The sequence below is a fragment of the Uloborus diversus genome, chromosome 2 (assembly GCF_026930045.1).
Source record: "Uloborus diversus isolate 005 chromosome 2, Udiv.v.3.1, whole genome shotgun sequence".
In the NCBI taxonomy this organism is placed as follows: Eukaryota; Metazoa; Arthropoda; class Arachnida; order Araneae; family Uloboridae; genus Uloborus; species Uloborus diversus.
This window is the reverse complement of record NC_072732.1, coordinates 57254060-57274192: the sequence shown is the minus strand read 5'-3', so window position 1 is coordinate 57274192 and position 20133 is coordinate 57254060. Positions and strand designations below refer to the sequence as shown.

The following is a 20133-nucleotide window of genomic DNA, read 5'->3' as shown; positions in this document are numbered from 1 at the left end:
GACTTAGCGTGCCCCAAGCTATTTCAGGGTTTCAGACTTTTTAGTAATTTAGTCAACTTTTCAATCGGTGGCAAAAAGGGCCATTTTTTAAAGCCTCCCCCCACCCCCCTGCATTAAACATAAGGTCTAAGGTGGAAAATGGAGTCCTTTTTAAGTAGGGGATAGGATATCTCCAATTTTAGGGGGTCCGGGGGTTTTTGTAAAATAGATATAAAATTCTGCATTTTGAAGTCTTAGAAGAGGTAATTGGAATTACTCAAATCTCGAAGACAAATAGCATAACACTCTTTTGCAAATTACGATAATACACAGTAAAAATTGTTTTCGGGTTGACAAATCAATTACAGCAGTCCTCAGAGAGAAAGAAGAGAAGATTATGCATTGTTATTTGCTTACTTTGGCTGTTGGTTCAATTCAATCAGTTTTTGATCACGCCTCCAAACCACCGACAAATACAACAATGAATTAAATACAAAATGATCAATAATAAAAAAAATGCTTTAAAAGAAATGAAGTATAGATTTAGAAAATAGGCCTATTTGGAAAATTCATAATTTATACACTTGATAAGAAATAAAGTTGAAGTACACTTTGCTTAGGAATTTCAAAGACTCATCTAATCTGTTTGAAGGACTCGAGAACAATTAAAATTATTTAAGGCACTTAAATTGGCCTTTCCAGTCTCTGAAATTTAGTACTTGATTGTACTGTTTTACAGTATTGTTCTAACTTTGTAAGAAACAACTATTTTAAGTTTGGGGCCTAGGTGGCCGAGCGGTATTGCTTAGCAACTGCTTGCCTGCAGAGAGACACGGGTTCGATTCCTGCCCACTGCCCTGAGTGTTCTCCTGATTTCCTTGTATTGTAATAAATCTGAATTATGTTATCTGTCCTATGTGTCTGAGCAAAAGTTGGACTTCCACCTAAAATGGGGCTCAGTCAAACGGAAGCCGCTCATATTAGCCTCAAAAGCGGATTAACGCCTTCATTATTCATTACCTTGGGTGCTCCAAGGGGCATCAGGAACAACAACAACATTTTAAGTTTAAAAGAAAAAAAAACTTCAGATTTCTCACCACAAAAACTTTTTATTTTCAATTACAAGTAGTGCACAAAACGAAAAAAAATAGGGGGTAGTGTTTTTTTTTTTCCCCCATCTGGGCTGAACAGATTAACAATGTGCAGAAGAAGAAAGATAAATGCAAGTAATACAAAAATAATTTTCAAAATTACTGCATTCGGGATTAAATAAACAACAATATATGAAAAATGTGAGTCATAAAAATTTATCTCAAGTAATATGCTACAGAAACGTGAGAACCGTGATTTTTATATTTTTGATGCAGGATGTGGCAAGGAGCTCAATTGGATACATTTCGGCATTTCTACCCCCAACCCCTCATCATTTGCTATAACAATTTTTAATTTATGGTTTGTATGCACACTTTTCCAAATTTTCAAGCACTTTAAAATGAAATTTATTTTTTCAAGTACTTTTCTTCTTTTCTTTAAAAAACAAATCATGAAATTTTACGGAGTTGGGGGCCTTCAACAAAGCGGGTGCCCTAAACCATAACTTGTTTAGTTTCTTGGAAAATCCTTTTTTTTAAATCTTTGTTTTAGTTTCCAATTTGTTGAAGCAGTCGTTGATTATTTTAAGTATTGCAGCCGATTACTCATATTTTCACTCATATACTTGCTCCAATGGTTTTAAATTCAAAGTAGTCATTTTCAACACATTTCAACAACCGGTGACAGCTTTACTCTTTGTAATACAGTGTACGCTGCTTCCCCCCCCCCCCCCCCATCAGAAAAAGACAGTCGCCATTCTCTTCATTTTGACTTCTGAACTTTTCAAAAAAGGGAAAAAAATCATGATCTTTTCTTTTCACATTTTGGAAGGCGTATTGTTACCATGTATAAAGTCCTCCCAAGACTGGGGGGGGGGGGCATTGACCCCCTCCCCCCCATAAATCCGCCCATGATTTTAGGGTCCCGTGATAAAGTTAAAGTACTGGAAGAAATTGGGGTTTCTTTCACTAACAAAAAGTACCGTACCTAGCAACATTTGTTTCTCGTCTCAAATCCATCTGCTTTTGAAACCAATGGCAAGAATACTTTAAGGATTATCAAACTAATCAGTATATTATTAAAGGAAAAGACGGTGGAATTTAAAGATGAAACAAAGTTTATTTTTGTTCAGATAAATTACAACAGGGTAGTTCTGTACTCAAAAGATCAATGCAGTGGAAGATTTTTATCTATGCCGGAAAGAACAAATTAGGCAATGTGTGAAGATTATTCAAGTACGCAAGGAAAGATAGTGAGACAAATGCTCAGTGAGAAAGCTGGATTAAAAAAATTTTCCTTCAAAAGATCGGACTGCTAATTGGTTGGAGTTCGCTTCGCTCACTGATTGGCTGGATTATAGTAACGTGGTGGCTTAGCGACTTTGGCCATAAAACAATAGTGTTGTGGGATTATTTGTTTGCAAGTTAAAGCTAGTGTAATGTAATTTACTGTATTTTTTTTTGTTTACTAGAGGACCCGAAAAACATTGTTCTGTTCAAACTGTGCAAATTGAAAAGTTAAAAAATTCAATAAACTATCAAGTGTTTGAACCGTTTTGTTAAAAAAAAATAAGTAAAAGGAAAATGATTTAAGCTGCTTGGTGTCAGAATGCATATATTTATTACAACCTGATTTATCTAATGCCCACTGAGCAGTTCTTTTATTAACTACTAGTGGTACCCGCACAGCTTTGCCCATAGTTGAAAATTAAAAGGTCATTCAGTTCGCCTGTATATTTACAAATAATTAATACGAATTTCTCGCTAATTGGCTATGTTCATTCGCTCTCCCCATTCCTTGTCATGCTAATGTCATAATTTACTCGTTCATCTTATTATAATTTTGCTCTGGAAAATGTTCTTAAAATTGAAATAGAAAAAGAACAAAATCGAATTTTGGAAAAATCGTTTCGAGGTGCACACCCCCATGCTACAAACTAACTTTGTGCCAAATTTCATGAAAATCGGGCCGAACGGTCTAAGAGACTTTGAGCTTTATTTATTAGCAAAGATTTTTTCTCCCGTACTTGATAGCTTGTTCCTTCAGCCATACTCAAATAATAAAAAGCGTCCTCAGATACTAAATGTAAAAAACTAACTACCCATCTAGAACAAAAGGGGAAATCCCACTGCAACATCCCCCATATGAAAAAGAATAAAACAATCAAAAGTATATCGTTTTAAAAAAATCCGATCTTTTGAACAAAAACTTTTAAAACTTCATATATTGCCTAATAATTTGTTCTTTCCACCAAAGATAAAGATCTTCCACTGCACTGATCTTTTGCGTACAGATTTGCTTGTTGTAATTTATCTGGACGAAAATAAAAATTGTTTCGGCTTTAAATTCAATCATCTTTTCCTTTAATCATGTACTGATTAGTTAGATAATGCTTAACGTATTCTTGACATTGATCCGATAGATTTGATCCGAGAAATAAATGTTGCTAGGTATGGTACTTTCTGATCATTTGGGTTAGGAAAACCTCAAGCAACGATCCGGTCACATGTTCAACTACGACGACAGAACACACATTTTGCTTGAACCTTCCAGTACTTTACTTTAAAATATTCGCAACTCCAATAAACTATAAAGTGCGCAGCAACCACTGTCTAATGGCAGATGAAAAAGGTAAAACAAACAAATTCCGTATCTTATAACTTGTTTTGACGCTTAGTGAATTTTTTTCAGGAACATTTCCGTGAAATTGTCAAACTTTATCCATTGGTGTCAAATTTTTGGCACCAATTCCAGCGCGAGAAATAGTTTTCTTTTGCATTCGTAAAGAGCAGAGAAATGTCTATTTACAAGGAGGTGATTATGAATGAAGTCCCTTTTAAAGGTTTGGTTAATTAAATTGTAACCGTTCGTGACAAGAGGAACAAAAGAAATGACAAGAGGGACATGCATGTTCAATGGGAAGAATGTGACAACAAGCATTTTTTTTAATAGGAACGTTTATGAAAAACAGCGTGACATATGACAAAGGGAAGAGGGGGTATGGTGAAGTGCAAAACTTTGTGACAAAGAGGGGAGAGGGTCGAAAATGTTTAAAAGTGTGACATCAGTTATGCACCGCCTTTGACCATAAACCAATCACAAAGATGACCTTTTAAAAATTGTACTAGTATTGTGATGTCCAGTGTTTCTGAATGGAGTTATATGTTGCCACGAGTAGAGTTTGTTCATTTGGTACTTGGAAATTTATATTTCTAATGACGAAGAAGCAACTTACTCAATAATAGTAAACATTTTATAAGTAATATTGTTCACACAGAAGTTTTACGTATAAACTGAGTTTTGATGCTGCATTTCATACGGGAAGATTTCAAAAATTGGATAATTGGCAATTTTTATCTATTGGCGTGAAATTTTGTGTTTCAAATGCTAGCGCGAAAAATGCTTTTCCTTTGCATACGTAAACAAAGAGGAGGGAAATATCTATTTGCATAGGGTAAGCACAAAGCAACATGGTATCCAAAATAAAATTATTCAAGCCAAGAAATTGATGACCATACCAATTTCTCAATGGGGTTGTTCCCTTCAGTCAAACATACTACTTTTAGTCACGTGGTCTTTATGATGTCACAAGTGATGTACTTTGGCACGCTACTCCATTAACGGCCTAAATGTTTATGCTTTGCTGTCAACCGTGTTTCCAGGTTATGACAATTTGCGATGTGTGCTAATGCCATCAGTGAATAGTATTTCATCGCTTTTGATGCCATGTTCAGAAGCGTAAAAAATGAATTTCAATCTGCCAACCAATTAAAATAGAATGTTGGAAATATCATTTTTTTTTTCAAATTACTTAAAATGTGGTTAAAACCCATGTTTTTAAGTATGCTCTTTCAGAAAAAATACTTTTAAAATTTCGGAAACGACCCGATTACCGAAATTCATTTAATATATTTGTTTTCATCCATTTTTTTTATCCATTTGTTTTGAGATTAACAGACAAAAAGCAAAATTGGAATAAATTATTACTGTTTGGTATTGTGTGTACATATAAAAATTGTATGTTTCCAGATATGCAGTAAACATGAGTAAAAGTAGAAAAAAAATGTTGGAAATAGTTAAATTTATACAAGTTTTCTCAAATATTCATTTATGAATGTGGTCGAATTTCGACCACTAGGCGAACACTAGTTGTTCATAAAGCAGCAATATTGAACCTGCAGCCCATTGAGCTTTTGCAAGTCGCCTCGATAAAAAAAAATCTACATTTTATGCAGATTCTCTTTTAATAGTAAGGGAATATGGGGCAAAATGAAAAAAAGAAATATTTACTCTGAAATACACCGCAAGCTCAGTCATTTCCAGTTGAGAACTGCAGTTTCATGCTTATTAACACTCATCAGCCCGGCATAGGAAAGTGACTGAGCTGGAGATGGAAAACCTCTTTAGGAAGCCAAGAGTGCCAAAGGAACTGGTAGCTAATATAGAATTAGCGGAGACCAGACAAGTGACCCTTTAGCCCTGGCTATTGGGTGGTAATTTACTGAATATATTTACTCTGAGTTTAGCACCACCTATCTGGTAATATTTTATTAATGAAATTGCACATGTAGAGTACTCTAGTCAGGATTAAAACACCACCAAATACAAAGCATATGATAATACAGGCAATTTTCAAAAATTGATCCTCTTATTATAATAATTGTTGAAAGTCCAAAATCATTTTTATAATTTAAAATAATGAAGTTATTGTGATTAACATTAAAAGCATTAATTGAGACCTTCTACTACGCAGTGCAATATTTATTTAGTTAATATTAAGCTTATTTGCGTTTTAAATAATTTAGTCAAGTAGTCGAGTACATGTGGGGCAAAGTGAAATAGCTTATTTTGTTTACTCACTCAACCATTGACTAAAACATTTACGTACTCATGTATTAATTGAATTATTTACATTCCTTTCTTTAGTAATTCACTTATTTATTCATTCATTCTCTTATTTTCTTATTCATTCACTCTATTATTCACTCAATTATTTTTTTCATATATTAATTAATTAACTTTATTATCCATTTATTGTTCCATTTTCTTTGTATTTATTCATTCAAAATTTTATTTACTGATTAATTTGATAAAAAGTACTTTTTGCAATTGAATAGAAAATTTTTCATTATACAAATATTTCATTTTTCACTTTGCTCCATGAAAAAAAAAAAATTTTTCCACTATTTTTTTGAAAGCTCAAAATTAATACCAAAAAAAAAAAAAAGATTTTACAATGGCAGTTTTATTACAAAATACAATGTTCCTTCTTTTTGGACTGTAATTTTTGAAACAAATTTCTAATTTGCTCATTTTGAAAAAGCTCAGACTTCTTTGGCATTTCACTTTGCCCCACATTCCCCTACATTTTTTTTGCTTCAACCGAAATGATTGTGGATTGGTTTAGCACTGAAAAGGACTTTGATGTATGAGTTCAGTGACAATACCAAATAAATTCAATTAATTCTCATTATTATTTATTTCGCAAAAAAGAAGAAAGTTAAATTGTTGTGTAAAATAATTTTTGAGCACACAAGCACTCATTTTTCAAGTCTTTAATTTTTGAGAGCTCATCATAATCACAGACATTTAAGCCTCATTAAATTTTTTACGCAGGTGATTTTTCAACTCTCAGTTATGTTCATATAAACTTGTGAAGCTTGAGCTTGCTAAGTCACCGGTATCTTCGTTTTTACAAAAATGAATTGCTTTTACAGTATCTATTTAATAGCAATAATTTTGACGAATTGCAAAATATTTCCCAAGAAAAAGCTCAACAAAGTTATTTAAAATAAATTACAATAAAAATGCTCCTTTTATAAAGAAATATTTAAAACTTAACATAATTTAAAACAGTGAGAATATACAAAAATGTAACTTTGTTACACAATATTGCATGCTTTGTAGTACATATTTTATTTTTTAATATTATAACTTTATAAAACAGAAAGTCCTCATTCAACAATAAAAATCAAAGACACTACAAACACTTACATTTTATCTAAAACATAAATACATGAATTTGTGTAATACTTCAAACATAAAATAAAAAGCAACAAACAAAAACACTTGCACAGTTCCGCAAATCAAATAGTGAATAAATATTTTGATATCGATTTTATACATTAAAAACAGAAAACAGTGCAAGAAATGTATCTAACAGTAAAACCCTCAACTTTGCCAATTTTCAAAGTGATCAAGATTTAAAAAAAAAGAACTGGTTATTTTTCCTTAGTTTGCTGAAATATTTTAGCTAACAGTATGAAGACGTACTCAGTTTCACAGTCCGAATCAGAGTCGGAATGAGTCAGTTATTTTCCCTCCGAGTCTGTATTTCTGCAAAGGTTGCAGAGTCAGAGATGAAGTTGAGAGCTGAAGGTTTTAAAATGCAGAGTCAGAATCGGTCATTTTTCTTCCGAGTCTGCAGATCAGAGTCTGAATCAGGCCAATTTTGTGGTAGAGGAGTCGAAGTCGAAGGCCCTAAAATTCTAAGAGTTGGAGTTGGGAGATGGATCTTTTCCCACTCTGCAGCCCTGGTAAAAACATTTGTGCTGGGTATTTATTTCATTTTGATTCAGGCATATTTATCTCTGACTTGAGTCAATGTTAAGTTTACAGAGCATAGTGTTTCAACTTTTATTGATACAATTTATTTTTAAAATTTTTAAAATCAAAAATCGAGAATATATATGTAGAATCTGCAATATTTTTTCAATTTTTTGGGGCTAAAAAAATTATTTTTCATGTTGTTGTCAAAGCTAAAAAATTTTAAATGGTGCAAAAAAAAAAAAAAATATTTTCAATACATATTTTTTATCAAGAGCTTTTTTCAACAAAGTTTGTTCAAGCAAATTCACCTTTATGTTTAGGATAAATATTGTCAGTTAAGTTTCCCGTTAGGATTTTCTAACTATTCGAAACTGAATGAAAAATAGTTCAAATCAAAGAGATCTTTTTTTTTACATGTCATCATCAAGAGATTTTCAAAACAAAGTTTGTTTCTAGCAAATTGGCTTTTAAGTTTGGTATTCATATTTCCCTTAATTTCCCAGTAGGCACTATTCCTAAGTTCTGAACTGCTCTGAATTGAACAAGAAGTTGTTCAAACCAAAAAGTGAAATATGGGAGTGAGGTGTCTTTGCCGAGATCTTTCAAACATAAAAATCTGTTCGAATTGATCTCTTCACTCAAAAGGATTAGGCTTTTGAGGGGGGGGGGGGGGTCAGATTGACAGATACACATTTTCTCCCATTTCAAAACTTTTTTACCTTCTATTTTTTAATTTTTTGATATTTATTTCATTACATTATTTTCGACTCTTTTTTGATTTTAGCGATATTTTTAAAATGCATTAAGCAGGGTTCCCATTAGAGGGAAAAATGTGGGTGAGAAAATCTCCCCCTTTTTGTTAAAATTAAGAACAAGCTTTTTAAAAACTGAGAGATGTTTTTAAAAGTCTCATTATTCAATAAAACAGACATGACAAAACTGCAAAAGCCATGCATCAAAACATTTTTTGAGCGAGATTTCTTTTAAAAGTGCACGATTCTCACGATCAATCGGGAACCTTGCATTTAGCCTTCTTTTGCGCCTATTTCCTTTATTTTTATGGTAAAGTAGGATAAAACAAAGTATAACAAGTAAAATTTGTCCCCATAGGTATTTGCCACTCTTGGCAACTACCTAAAATTTAGCACTAACTTTTAACAACGTTTTTGAAACCATTTCTAAGTACTTCTGTAAGGTTGAACTGTTGTAAATTATTTTGGCAAAGACTATCTCTTCAATATAATGCACACACACACAATGAAAAGGTTAAATACTTTCTCTCTGAAACAGATTTTAATCTCCCAGAAATTCAATCGTGAGCAAAATACTCACATCAAGAAGAAAAAAAATTTTCGTTTTCTTTTGTTCCATAAAATATTTCATTTGTTTCAGCAAGTGCTATTATTTCGTATAACGTGCAGTGCTTAGGATAAAACGCTAATGAAATATATTTTCAACTGAAAGACATTTTGCCAGATCAATAGGTGGTGTGAAAAAAATTCTCACACACAGAGTTTTCTAGTCTCTCATTTTGAGGAAAGCTCTGTAGGTTTAACTATGGAAAGTTAATTAATTTCTGTGCTGAAATTAAGGAAAATTATAACATATATCAGAATGAACTTCATAATTTTATATTCAACTTGCGCCTGGTAATGCATATCAAAGTTTAATTGTTTTCAATTTTCATTTTTATAAGAATTTGTGATAGTATGAAGAAGACCAATATCTCCTATAACGTTTTTAAATTTAAGCATAGAGTAATACTGTCGTAACTTTAGCAAAGGAGCATTATCATCTTTTTAATTTTTTACTAAAAGTACAGTTGGAATGTGTAGTCATACTAAAACTATGGACAGAAAAAGAATAATAAATAAATTAGACAACAACATATGGTATTCGTTAACAACAATGAAGAACAATTCATAGCTATAAAATTATAAAAAAATATACACAACATTCGCTTTTATTACACTATTTCTTAACAATACTTTTTAAAAAGATGAGAGTGTTCTATTTACATCAGAAATCAAGGAACATACAGAATTCAGAACCAAATTACTCATTGTCCACCTGGCCCGCACTTTTAAACAGCGTTTTCCTGTGCAGGACTGTCTTGCAATGCTTCTTCTCTTTCCTGTTTTTCTTGCTGCTGAGGTACATTGAAGCTTGACCACCATGATGAGACCACAGATTTTTGCGCTAGTAATTGCACCACCTATCAATTATTTTAAAAGGTTTTAAGCACATACATTAGAAATATTATTATGATAAAGAAAAATTTGTCTTTGATTTTAAAACCAGGTTCTTTATTCCAATTTATACCGTATTACCCTGCATTATCCGGCATACCGCAAAATTCAGGGGTCACCAGATTTTCAAAAACACTTGCATGGTCCTTTCCGGCATACCGGAAAAATCGAGGTCAAGGAAAAAATTAATGCTATTAAAAATATATGTTCAGCTTAAAAATGAATATAAGTTCTAAACAGTATAATTTTGCCAAAAATATTTACTAACAATGTCATTTGTTATTTTACCAGGAAAAATATTGTTTAAGAACGAATAATTTTATAAAAATTAAATTAAAACTTCGAAGCAAACATTTAAATAGTAAGTTACCGTCCCTAAACCAGTGCTAAAGGATTTACCATAGCTATTCAATAAATAAAAATTAAGCTTACCTCTCAAAAAAGAACCTAAAGTAATTTATTTAAAAAAAATTATGAACAAATCGCGGTAATGATGATTGCTTCTGAATTGATTATTTCATTGGCAAATGACTAAATCCATTAATAATGACCTACCATTAATTACAAGCACATATTATATGCAATACAAATTTTTTTGGGAAGAAAGTTATTTTCAGGATTTGTTTATATTTTTCCTTACAATGGTTTGCTTTCTGATTGGAACTGAATGCTGAAATTTACTTTTGTTTTGTTGCTAAATAAACCTCGAATTATCCGGCATGCCGGAAAATTCGAATTTCTCTGTATGTTGGTCCACCTCGCTTTTTTTTGCAGCATGCTGGATAATATGGGGTAATACAGTAATTAAAAGGGTTTCTTTTTCCTCCAATGGCTGGCAGTAAGAAGAAGTGACAAAGAACAAAATAGAAAATACAAACACAATACACAGAACAAAGAATGCAGAAATATTAGCTGCCCATACACTCTCTTGCCTTCTAATAACGGTTGCATAGGCTCCGCTTGAAAAGCCCAGTACAAGTGTGCAGGTGGCGAATGTCCATTTCTTGATTTGAGTTACAAAGAGGACAATTGGGACTATCAACAAATCTCCAACTGCTGTTCAACAAAACTTCTGCTCTTGGAGCTATTGGGGCAAAATTACGGTTTATAAACCAAATTTTTTGATTGCTTGTACATTTGAAGTCTTGCCAAAAAACATACCCTGATTTTTTTCTGATATATAATTTTATTTCATTAAACGAGGCTGGCTCATTTTATATTTGAATAACACCAGACCCCTTCTTTGCTAGAACATCAGTTTCCCTTACTGTAGTTTAAAGTGCATGAGTAGTAAAATGTCTCTATCTTATGTTTATCAGCCTATGCAAATCATCAGTTTTTTTTAGTTTTAATATTAATTAATTCGGAAATCATGTTAGAGATTTATTCAATGCAACATACTTTGAATCCTTAGCAAATGGATGCCTTCACAACAGTATTCAATGATATTTTAAAAAAGGGTATACTGTCCTGCTATGCACAAAAGTCACATTTTTTTAAAAATCAAAATTGAGTTATTGTCACGAAATGTTTCTTCACAACATATTTAACCTATATAAAATGTTTTATGGTCATTTCTGAATGGGAAATATTTTTACAAAGTTTCTGAAAAAGTAGAATCTGAATCAAACATATGGAGGAATAAAACTTTAAATAGCAGTTTCTCATTTTGAGCTCAACCACTTTTGTGCTTCTCACGGCAGTATAATGTTTTTCAAAATAGTCAGTAAGTAAACAATACTTTTTTCATTTTCATTATCCATCAGATGAGATATAATTTTGCAAAACTAACACAAGGCATAATAGGGCAATTCCACGTCAAATCAACCAAAAAACATAAGTTTTTGACCTCATTATTTCTGATTTTTACGAAAATTGATGTGAGGGACACATATGACAAGATGAGTAATCCAGCCAATTTTTAGAATTCTACTTTAGAAATTTTACAAAACTGAAAAACTGTTAAAAACTTAAAAAACTGAAAAAGTACGAAAAAAACGAAAAGTTGTGACATACAAATGACTAACTTCTCTCCCAATTGTAATAGAATAAACATTCAAAAACCCTTGTAAAGCTATAGAATAGAGCTTTCTATTGATATAAAACATGACTACATGACTTAAGTTTCAAGGTCATTCACCGTGACTTTTGACCTTGAATATCTCAAAACATGCCTCCTTAGATTTTTTTCAAAAAAATATATTTTATAGCTCTAACACTTTTCTTTCACTACACCAAAACTTAGACTGGGATTGCAACGGCAAGGCACTCAAAAAAAAAAATCAGGAATGTTCAAATGTTTTACATTGCGGAATTCCATATGTCACATACTTGACCTCCTCATCATTTCCGATTTTAATGAAATTTTGTGTGAAGGACACATATGACAAGATAAGTAATCCTGCCAATTTTCAGGACTCTACTTCAAAAATTTTACAAAATACTGGGCTGTTCAAAACTTAAAAAAGTGCGAAATAAACGAAAAGTTGTGTAACATCTATCCTAATTATAGTAGAATAGAGATTCAAAAACCATTGCAAAGATAAAAAATAGAGCTTCCAATTGATATAAAACAAAACTTTCTCACCACAGGTTTAAGTTTTAAGGTTATTCACCATAACTTTTGACCTTGAATATCTCAAAACATGCCCAAGATTTTATTTCCAAGATTTGTTGCTAAGTACAGATAAAAAAGTTCTGTCATATTCTAGCTCAAATTTAAGAAACCTATCGATTTGTCAAAATATGCATACTTTATGAAGAATACGCCCAGAAAAAATAAAACAATAATATTATTACAGAAATAATGTAATATATCTTATAAAAATGTGTAAACATTCCTGTTTTTTTGCATTCAGTTGCCATTGCGGTCCCAGCCTAAATTTTGGTGTAGTGGAAGAACGGGGTTGGAGCTATAAAATATATATGTTTTTTTAAAAATTCTAAGGGGACGTGTTTTGAGATATTCAAGGTCAAAAGTCACAGTGAATGACCTTGAAACTTAAAACCTGTGGAAAGAAAGTTATGTTTTATATCAATTGAAAGCTCTGTTCTTAACCTTTTCAATGATTTTTGAATTTCTAATCTACTATAATTAGGATAGAAGTTACAGTCATTTGCATGTCACAACTTACCGTTTATTTCCCACTTTTTAAGTTTTTAACAGCCATGTATTTCGTAAAATTTTTGAAGTAAAATTCTGAAAATTGGCATGATTACTTATCTTGTGATATGTGTCCTTCACACAAAATTTCATTTAAATAGGAAATGGTGAGGAGGTCAAGAAGGTGACTGACCCGACTTATGGAATTTCACAATGTAAAACATATGAACATTCCTGATTTTTTTCCAGTACCTTGCTATTGCGATCCCAGTCTAAGTTTTGGTGTAGTGCAGGGGTGCCCACAGGGGGGGATTATGGCGCAAGTTGCGCCATCAACATTTTTGGGGGGGATTTTTTTTCCAGAAGGTTTTTCTTCTTTAGAACATGAAATTTTTGAATTTTGGAATGAAAAAATATTAAAACTCATTCAATAATAAATAGATGCATTGATAATACTTTTTTCACGTACTCTCTTAAGGGCCGTCGCAGTAGCTAGCACCCCCCCCCCTAGTTTTTTAGAAGTAGGGCTGCCAATTTCACTTTAGCGATGCAACTAACGAAGAAAAAGGGAAACCCTTCGTTGTTTTACAAAATTAAAACTAATTATAAATGAACAATTGAAATAATAGTGAAAAAAAGTATTTTTTCTGTAAAATTTGAATAGCAAATGTAATCTTAAAATACAATTTAGGAGCATCCATGATTCTCTTTTATTAGGAGTATCTAAGTAAAGGCCGCAAAAATGTACGCTTCAAACATTTTTATTAACGCAAAAAAAAAAGTATTCAGTACAGTACACTCTTCACTTGGCAGCAGAGTGGGTATTTCTACCTAGTCGGAAACTATGGGCTCGGCTCAGATTAAAGTATTGCGCATAGAGTAAAATTAGCTTAATGGGAGGGATGACCGGCGACAAAACTAACATGGTGCACGCCTTGTCTCTCGGAGGTCCTGGTTATACAAAATCATGCTTCATGGTTCTTCAGTTAAAAAAATAAAAACAAAACACATAAATAAATAGGACAGCTTCATTAGGACAGCCCAAAGGATAGGGGTCGCCGAAACATTCCCATGTGTATTTTTTTTTTTGATGAAAAATGTTGTAATGAAAATCATTGCTAAGTGGAGAAAAATGTATGGGTCGCCGAAATAAATTTCAAATAGAGAGAGAGTGAGGAAAGAAAAACAGTTAAATGTAAAGAGAGATTAAAAGTATTGTAATGAATACTCACACCAAAAGTTCTAAATGTTTGAATGTAAAAATCGTAAGTAAATCAAAGCTTGATCAAGGGATGCAAGTTGCATATTTAAAATAAAATGAAGTGGAATAGAGACCTAAGGTATCGCAGAAAATTACCACATCCCGTTCAAATTGTTAAAAGTCCTTTCTCTAAAGCCGCAAACGCTTGTATTGCAAGGAAACAAAAATATATTCGGCGGGAAATTGAAAACTTTATTATGGAAAATCCAAGCAAATAATCGTGTTTCGCAAAGGGAAATTAGAAAAAAAAAAATCACAATGTGTTTATCAATAATTAAAATTTACAATGAAGATAGGAGGGACCATACTGAAAGGAAGAGTGGAGAACTCCAAACCCTTCTTTTTACCTCCCCTAAGCTGGCCTGGAAGTGAGTTTTTAAAAATTTGGTTTTGAAACCATCCCGAGAAAACGTTCTCCAACCCAAATTCTTATCCTAACGTCATTTAAGATGGCCTAGACCTGAGTATTTAGGACTGCAATTTCGAAAAACCGTGAGAGAGCTCCCAACCTAACCTCCGAGAAACGCCCTCTCAATTAATCATTCACATCATTCAAGGTCGAATAAATTTCGTTTTTGGACTTTAATTAAAAAAAAAACTTCCTAAGGTTTTCCGAAACTGTCGTCCTCCAAATATTACCGAAGATCCTCAAAAATTTCATTGTTAAGGCTTAAATTCAGAAAATTTTTCGGAAGAGACCTACAAAACCTTCTACCCTTCTAACAGTATTTAAAATCGTCTACGATTGCGTTAATTAAATTTCACTTTGTAAAAATTTGCCAGGGATTACTCCGAATATCTCCACCCATTAACATCAACAAAAATCTTCTAAAACTGCGGTTTCAACAGATCGAAATTTTTTCAAGAGAATGCCTTCCCCTTCAAAACTCCCCCCGCCCCCTTTCATCGAAGGTAGGCTTAAATTCGTCTTCGGAGCTTTAATTTCAAGAAACTGCCGGTGCACTAAATTTTTAACAAAAAATGTCTCCAATTGTGTTTTTAAGGCTTCAAATTTTCGGGGGGGGGGGGGGGGCACATCCCTCTTCTCCTTAATATAACTATAGATCGTCTAAAACTGAATTTTTCGAACAACAATTTTGAAAATTTTCCCGGGGGTGAGCCCCCGGATTCCCCTTTACGTAATCAGAAATAATTCCCAATTGGGAATGCGTGCTTGAAGTTTACATTTTGAAAAATTATAGAATGATGACCCCGAGTCTCTTCCTCTCTTAACATCACCATAGATCATCTAAAACTGTACTTTTTAAATAACAATCTTGAAAATTCCCGGGGAAGAGACCCCGAACCCCTTCTTTGTAACATAGTTAAATATAACGTACGATTGTGTTGGGAACTTAAATTTGGAAAAATTATCGGGAAAGGTTATCCTGGACCTCCCTTCCTCACAAACTTAAAATATACTCTAAAACTGCATTTTTTATATCTTCAATTTCAAAATGATGCAAGAAGGTAGCCCTCCGACACCCCCTAATTCTGATTGAATATTATCCTTTACGATTAAATTTATATTGCTAGTAATGAGGTCTAGTAATATGACTATCATTGCTAAATCAGAAGCCAAATCTTCTCTCTCTCTCTCTCTGCGTATTGGAATGGAACATGCGTTCGAAACAATTAAGGGGCCGCCAAAAGCGTCGCCCCCCCCCCCCTTTTTTTTGACCTAGCGACGGCTCCGGTACTCTTTCCAAAATTTAATAACCTTGTCTCCTTTTCAATGAAGGGAATATCACAGACGGCAATGAGTTGGTGTCCGTTTCAAAGCTGGAAAAGACGATTTGATATCTTTTCAATTTTTTATAAATTTTCTGGAAGTAGCACAATTTTGCATGATGGATACGTGTGACAGTGATGAGAGGGAGAGAGGTTAAAAATATTTTAGTGTTTGTAATAATTCTGACTATATGCTCTAGTTACCATTGATTCATTTGCACCTTGACAATCGTTAAGAACCAGTTTTGAATTTTGCGAATAACGTATTTTTTATCACTCCAATCGATAATTAATATATTTTATTCATTAACTATCTTAAGCTTATAAAGAATTTTTCTCTTTTCACTTTACTCCCATCTTCTCTACCATTTTTAAACTGATTGTTTCAATTTATCATTAGATCATTTTTATTAAAACTTTCAGTGATGTTGGTTTTCGCTCATGGAAGTAGAAGTTAAGTGTTTAAATTATTTTTCGTAAATCATATTTACTTTCTTCCATATCTGATATGTATAGAAGGATATTTGATTCGTTAAAATTTCCGAGTTCTGATTTTCGATTTATGCTGAATAGCTGAATCCATTTTTGAGGATTTCCGACAAAGATCTGTCATAATGTGTGTGATCCATCTTTTTTGGCTATGCGACTTCAATTTTGGAAAACTTCCAGAAGAGCTCCCCCACTGTAACGCCAGAATAACACTCTCTTTATCATCAAGAGTCATCTAAAACTTCGTTTCTAGTACTGCAGTTTTGAAAAATTTATAGGAGAAAGCACCCGACTCCCACCTTTTTTCTTAGCACGATCAAAGAAAAGCCTAGTATTGCGTTTCTGGAATATCAATTTTAAAAAATTGCCGTAGGAATGGCACTGAAATTCACCTTTCACTAATATTATCAAGATGTATCAAAACTACGTTTTTAAAGCTACAAGTTCGAAAATTTAAGTGGAGAGCCCCTCTTCCCCCCCCCCCCCCAATCTCGTCAACATTATTTAAAAAATCGTCTTATATTTGGTTTTTAGGGCTTCAATTTCGAGAAAATTACGGGAGAGCTTCCGAAAACTCTTTTTCTTAACGTTACAAAGGTCAGCTACAATTGCGATTTTAGAGCTTCAATTTCAGAAAACTGCTTTTCCCTCAACCATAGATAACATTTTTAAGACTTTAATTTTAAATATTTTCCTGGGGCGAGCCCTAGGATCTCTTCTTTATCTAACATTACCACAAATAGTCTAAAACTCGTTTTTAGAACCACAATTTTGAAAACAAAGGAGAGCCCTCCTTAACACAACGCTAAATTATCTACAGTTGCACTTTTAAAGTTTCAATATTGAAAAATTACCGGGAAGGGGTAACCAACCCTTTTGTCCCCCTAACATCACCAGAGATCGTCTAAAACTGGTTTTAAAACTGCAAGTTCGAAAATTTTCCGGGGGAGAAACCCACGGGCTATCTAAGTGACAATAACATAGGATTCATATTGTATAGATTCATATTATATACATTTAATAATGACTCCATCCCAAGCCAGAAAGTTGAATCCACTCTCCCTGTAATTATTCATACGTTTGAAAAAAAAAGGTGAAGCAAAATTCAGAGGCACCCAAAACTTGTTTACTCAAGGTCCACGTTGTAAAATTTGGGGAGGCAAGGCGGGTCAGTAATTCAATAATATTTCAGTTCAAATGGTATTTTTTAGCGCTAATCCCTCCCCCCCCCCCTTGAATTTGACTGGAAATTATACACTCCAAAAACTTATGTTTGACCCAATTCGAAAGTGAGAAAATTTTTGGGGGGGAATTTGCGCCATTGCGCTTGGGGGGGATGGGCACCCCTGGTGTAGTGGAAGAATAGTGTTAGAGCTAAAAAATATATTTTTTTGAAAAAAATCTAATGAGGCATGCTTTAAGATATTCAAAGTCAAAAGTTACACTAAATGACCTTGAAACTCAGACCTGTCGTGAAATAGTCATATTTTATATGAATAGAAAGCTCTACTCCTTAACTTTACAACAATTTTTGAATTTTTATTCTACTACAATTGGGAGAGAAGTTACAGTCATTTGTACAGGTTTCAATACTCTGTTTGGATGAAAAAATTCCATGACTTTTCCAAGATTTCATAAAATTTTTCATGACCTTGTTACAAGAAGGGAATTACTATTTAATATCAAATTTGCCAATTTTTTCAGAAAAAAGCATTAGCAAAACTCCTACGTGAGTGCCACTACCTCATTGAAGCACTTGTAATTGCAAAATTATTAATGTACATCTAAAAATCGATTGTTATTTGTCTTCATCACATAAATTTAAAATCTCAAAGCAAAGTAAAGTAAAAATACAGTGAATGGAATATAGTGATTCTTAAATGTCTCTTAATTTTATTAACAGGCAGAAAGATAATGAATGGGACAAAGGTTGAATGAGTTATTATTGAGTTTCAATAGATTTGTTCAAAAGTTACCTTTTAATGTCAACTGCGCATTTAACCATGCACATAATCTGACAGTATTTTTGCTTTTTAAAGAAAAGCCACATTCTTTAGTAAATTGATGTTTCTAAACCAGATATTTGTTTTTGAAAAAAAAAACTTTTTAGTAGTGAATACATTTTCCGATTCATAACTACTTGTTAACTTATTTGCAAATTTTTAAATGCATATAAATTAATAGGTTCAGAAATTCCAGAACATTGTGTTTGATTCCTGACATTGAATGTAGCAGTGAGTAGCAGGGATTAGTTTTGTGGGCTGCATGTTGGGTACTACTGTTTTAGAGTGTACTAGAATTCCCCTATTTCTGTATCCCAATGTCTAATCTAGATCTTTATTTTCTAAAACCTTCAACAATTTAAGATAAACTATGATGAGTTTAATAATAAAATAATAAAGTTTTTACAAGTGATGGAAAATTCGGATGCAATTGAATCGCATTTTTTGAGTGGGCGAAATCAAAAATCTGCAAGTTTGATTCTATAGAATATATAAGAAGTGCTGAAAATAATGGCAAATTAAAAATGAGTAATGGTCCAAGTAGAAAATTCCATTGCAAAAAAAGACAAATGGCTACTACAGAAGTGGATGCAATGAGATTTCAAAATTCAGACTTGTTTTTGGAATCGTTGAATTTTCCAGTTTTAATAGCTTTTATGTGCAATGCTGTTAAATCACTCAAGATTTCTAATGCTCTTTTAGCTACCGTTACTTTCTCTTTGGTCAGGACATTTTTCCATGACTTCAAATAAATTTCCATGACTTGGAAAGAAAATTTGAATTTTCCATGACTTTTCCAGGTCTGAAATTTGCTAATTTTTTTTCCATGACTTTCCAGGATTTCCATGACCCGTACAAACCCTGTTTGAATGTCACAACTTTTTGTTTTTTTCGCACTTTCAGTTTTTTAACACAGCCCTGTATTTTGTAAAATTTTCATAGTAGAATTCGAAAAATTGGCAGGATTACTTATCTTGCCCTGTGTCCCTCACACCAAATCTCGTGAAAATCGGAAATGGTGAGGTCAAGAAGCTGATTGATCTGACATAGAATTATCCAATAGCTATATAACTTTCATATCCCCTTACATGGTAAAGGGGCAATATCTGATTCAAAAAATTTTCACGTGATTGTGAAAGGTTAAAAAAAAATCCTGACCCTGATTGTCGACCTCATGTTAAGATGAACTTTGCTGGTCATGAATTTTAAATACATCCAAAATTGTCAAATTAAACACAATTTTCATTACAAGTCAGAAAAAGCATTTAAGACTATTTCATCTGCAATATCCTAACTGTGATGAATTAACTTTATACTCAACACTTCAATAATCTCAGAAAAAAAATTTAATATATTTATTTGCAAAGCTAGAAAAAAAAAAATGTGTACAAAACCTTAGTTATACATCAATTAATAAATGTTTTTAGCAGTAAAACAGATTCTTGTAAGGCAAGTGTGATTATTATATCCCCCCCCCCCCCCGGGAAACCATAATTTTAAAAGATATAAAAAACATGAAATTTATATTATATTTCAGATTTATTAATCAGCATATTGAACTGAAAAATATATTTGAAGTTTGTTATACCTTCAGTGATGTGAGAAGTGAGAATTTTTTAAAACTTGATTCACATGAATATGTTTTCAAGCATAATGATGAAACTAAAAATACCTCAG

General features: G+C 32.6%; 1 protein-coding gene across 1 annotated transcript in view; it reads right to left on the bottom strand.

Annotated features, from left to right (window-relative positions):
- Positions 1–6607: 6607 nt before the first annotated feature.
- Positions 6608–20133, bottom strand: part of LOC129217056 (late secretory pathway protein AVL9 homolog) — a 60348-nt gene continuing 46822 nt past the window's right edge. The window contains 2 exon segments of the mRNA XM_054851301.1: positions 6608–9814; positions 9816–9835. Of these exon segments, the coding sequence (XP_054707276.1) occupies positions 9704–9814; positions 9816–9835 (131 nt within the window). The 3' untranslated portion in view covers positions 6608–9703.